We start from the raw sequence: 3,945 nt of genomic DNA, 5'->3' as shown, positions 1-3,945 counted from the left end.
TCTACAGTGAAACCTTTTTCTAGAGGAGAGCAGGATAACAGAGGCTTCCCAGAAACATCCAGCCCGTTTGCTGTCTGTCTCAGCAGAGACCAAGGACCGAGATAAGCAGCAAACTCAGTGTCACTCCAGACCTGCCATCCCCCGGACAAAGTGGAGGATGAGCCTTTACCTGCTTCACCAAACAGATCCCAGACTGTACTCAGCTTTGCTGATGTAAATTCTGGTAGATACATAAGTGGCATTTTCCACCCTACTCTTTCTATGCAACTGTCCTTCATCTGCAAAAAAGCCACTGTCATTTGCAGGTACTAGCTGATGCTGGCCCGTAACCTTACCCACCAGCCTTTGTGGGCAAGACCATTCGCACCCTCTCCAGAAAAAAAGCACCACCTGTGGCTTAAACAGAAATTCAGTTCTGTAAAGTCAAATACAGAGTACAAATGAAATCTGCCCGTATCCCAGTAGCTCCTGAAGACCAATATGTGGACATTTTCGTGACGTTTCTTTCTCAGTGGTGGCAAGAGTATGCAAAATGAAAAATCCATATTGAACTCTGATTCTGCTGTACAATGAAAAAATCATTTAATAATCAGAAAAGCATGCAATTATTTAAATAGGCTTACACCAGGCTATTAAAATATCAATTTTTAGCATGACTACAGCGTTACAAAATTTAGGGTTGAAAATTTTTACTCTTTCAAAAAAAATCTGAAAAATCATTAATTCAAAGACTTTTTTTCAAGGAAACAAATTTTCTAGTACAAGAGAATTCCCAGCGCTGTAAATATAAAAATGATATATTTAAAAACTTTTATGTTAGTGATAAGACCTTAAATTATAATGGTGATTTTTTTAATAAAGTAATACGCTGTGTACCTGTCATTTCTCATTGTGGCAATAAGCCTAGAGTGTCTCCTTATGTATAATGTTTCTTCATTTTCTACTAATACTGTCAGGCAATTCTGACATCATTCCTCATAGGTCCCTGGCGATGACATCAGACCATACTATTTATTTTCTGTCATTGTTAATTTTCCAATGCTGGAAGTATCTGATTGTTTTCATAACTGTGTCACATTTAATTTTGTTTTTAAACAACTAGGAAAACATTTGAACTGGTTTTAGCTATGTTGACATACACACACTTTTCTATCCTCCCATGAGAACTTTTTTTTTTTTAGTTTGAGAAATCCATTCCAACATTTGGGAGGTAAACTATTAGATAGCATTGCTTTAAGTATAGCAACTTATGCTTGAGACAAAAAAGCTGGACTTTTCTTGCTTGTGTAGCCTACAAAGTAAATCGTTCAATCTTCTCTACACAACGAGCCAATATTGAGTATGTGAAGCAGGCAACTAAAATAAGAAGTGAGATTTACAGAACTGCGCTTTGAAATTGTGTACCTGCTGCTGTTCCTGCAGCTTTCTCTAGCAAAGTTTGCGCTAGCTTTGAAAGGCAATGTTTTCACCCCTTCAGAACTGCAAAAGCATTACGGGAAGGGGCCAGTATACCATGAAACGCACACAGTTTTGAAAGTTTAACCCACTTCTCTGGATTCGTCGACGGGCTCCTGCTGAGGTCAGTGAAAACGCAAAGGAGGAGAGCTTTCCCCGCCAGCCGCGCTGCTCAGATCCTGCAGGGAAGAGAAGGAACACCAGTAAGGTCGCAGCAGGCTCCCCCGCGCTGCACGGGCAGAGAGGAGCAGTCACGGCGTACCGGGTCACTCGGCGCCACAGCCACCCCTGCGGGTGTGGGGTGCTGCTCTTCAGCGCTCGCACCCTTCTGGATCCCAAGCCAGCAGTGTTTTTATAGAGGCTTTTGGCCTTTGCGTCCTCCCTCATCATATCATGCGTCTATCGACCTTTCTTGCTGGCTGTTGCCCCCGTATATTGCATTTAAACTATGTTTACATTTTGCAGGTCATGTAAGCAAGAGATGTGAACTTTGCTTCTTGACCTAAAGCACTTTTGACCTAAGAACATGTCATTGCCTCTTCGACCTGACATGGAAACCCAAGCACTTGGTTGGACTCTTATTCACAAGACTCTCTCTTGAAAATGAGAGTTAGATTCTTAAAACAGCCCCTGCCAAACCACACTGGCTGTTGTGAAGAGCTCTTTCGCCCCCACCTCACCAGCACCTTCCTTTTCTTCTGCTCAGGTAACTCTGCCATCTTTAGATACCTCCAAGAATGCACCTCGTTTTCTTCCCAAATTTAGCTCCCATCCACAACTGCTATCCGTATCTAGCGTGAGGTCTGCAGCCTTCTGAAAGCTGGAGTTGGGATGTTTGGTGTTCTTGCTTTAAAGACCAAGCAAGGAGAAACCCTCCTCCTCTGAGGGAATTTGTTCAATGGCCCCAGATGCTCGTGGGACAACAGCATGCCCCTGGAAAGACTTCGTTAATTCGTGCAGCTTTACACCTTCTCCACCTTGCAATGATGTTTTCTGAGACTGAGAGCCCTTCCAGTGGCTGGTAGTGACGGGAACTCCCCCCTTTCTTACCTGACTCCATTGCCCCATGACTTAATAAGGTCGAAAATTCCTGGTAGGGTAGAGGCCAGTTTTCTGCACCCCAAAGGCTGTGATGAAGATGTTGAGGATGACCGTGATGAAGATAAGAGCTGTGGCAGCATTGTTGAGTATATTCAGGCGGGGTTGCTTTGCAACATCATTCAGGTTCAAACGAGCTGTGCGATACAACGCAAAAAGAAAGGGAGATCTGTAGTTTGACTCCAAGTCCCCCAGCCCCTGCAAGCCTTCCCTATCTCACGAATGTCCATGGTGCCCCTGGGGACTGCAGCCACAGAGCTGGGGGAACAGTCCCAGGGACTTTACAGGGGCCACAGCTTGCCCTAGGATGACATAGGAGGATGGAGCAGAGGGAAAACATGGTTTTTTTATGTCATGTCTTTGTTTTGCCATGGAGGTGCCATGGCCCTCCAACCAACCAACCCTAAATAGCCAAATTACTGCTGCATGCTAGCCAGGCGTGTGCCATGTGACCCCCCCCACTGCATGGCTATGGGACACGGCAGGGGAAGGCTGGGTGACATGGGGGACAAGGTCAGCAATGTTGTACTTGGGTTGGGAGGCCAGTTCCTCCTTGACACCCAGAACTCACATATGTGCTGACACAGCTATCAACCCCCTCCTCGCCCCCAGACCAAGAGGTATCTGGGTACATGAATAGGATCAGCCCTATCTGATGGGCGTTGAGCAGTTCAGACACGGGAACGCCCCGGTTACTGGGGCTGCCTGGCCAATAAGCCATGTGAACGGCAGCCTTGTGACTCCCTGCCCTCAGTTGTGGTCCCCTGTCCCCCTTCTCCTCACAGCTGGCTCCAGCCACCGCGGCTGCCACCAGGAAAGGCTGTGCCACGTGGGGCAGGGGAAGGAACACGTCACAGGATTTCCTGTAGCCTCCGATCCCGGGTCCCACATAAAAAACCACTTAGCATATATAGGAAAAGGCAGCGTTCTGCAGACTTTTAATACTGGGCACGCGTTGGAGGTTGAAATATAGCAACTCCTGTATCAGATGGAGCACGGGGCAAGCCTGTCTGAAATGCTGGTGTCAACGTATGTCTGTATGGCACTAGGAGAACTGTGGGATTGGTTAAATGTGAAGTTAATATAGGGAATACTTCTGCCTAAATCGTTCTGTTAGGCCCCAGCTTGAGTGAGGTGAAAGATACAGCTAAAATGTGGTATCTGCAGGAGCTGCATGAGGGGGCACGTTACAGGGTGGGCAGCAAGAGGCCTGAAACCCAGCTCCTCCCTACAGCAGGGATTCAGCAGTGGGGAAGTGAAGGAAGAGTAGTGCTCAGAGCTGTTGTGCAAGAGAAAAAAACCAACCCACTCCCCACTTTGAAAAGCAGTAACACAGACCTCCTCACCACCCGCGTCAAGCTGTCTTCAAACCTCCTGCAGCCCTGGTTGGAG

At 46.7% G+C, this 3,945-nt stretch overlaps 1 protein-coding gene across 1 annotated transcript in view; it reads right to left on the bottom strand.

Moving 5' to 3' along the window:
* Positions 1-2,526: 2,526 nt before the first annotated feature.
* The window catches only part of LOC104076681 (ninjurin-2-like), a 46,952-nt gene continuing 45,533 nt past the window's right edge, over positions 2,527-3,945 (bottom strand). The window contains exon 3 of the mRNA XM_009577618.1: positions 2,527-2,690. Within this exon, the coding sequence (XP_009575913.1) occupies positions 2,527-2,690 (164 nt within the window). The remainder of the gene's footprint in view (positions 2,691-3,945) is intronic.

The sequence above is a fragment of the Fulmarus glacialis genome, unplaced genomic scaffold, assembly GCF_000690835.1.
Source record: "Fulmarus glacialis isolate BGI_N327 unplaced genomic scaffold, ASM69083v1 scaffold3860, whole genome shotgun sequence".
Classification (NCBI taxonomy): Eukaryota; Metazoa; Chordata; class Aves; order Procellariiformes; family Procellariidae; genus Fulmarus; species Fulmarus glacialis.
The sequence above is the reverse complement of the archived record's forward strand: the minus strand, read 5'-3'. Positions and strand labels throughout refer to the sequence as shown.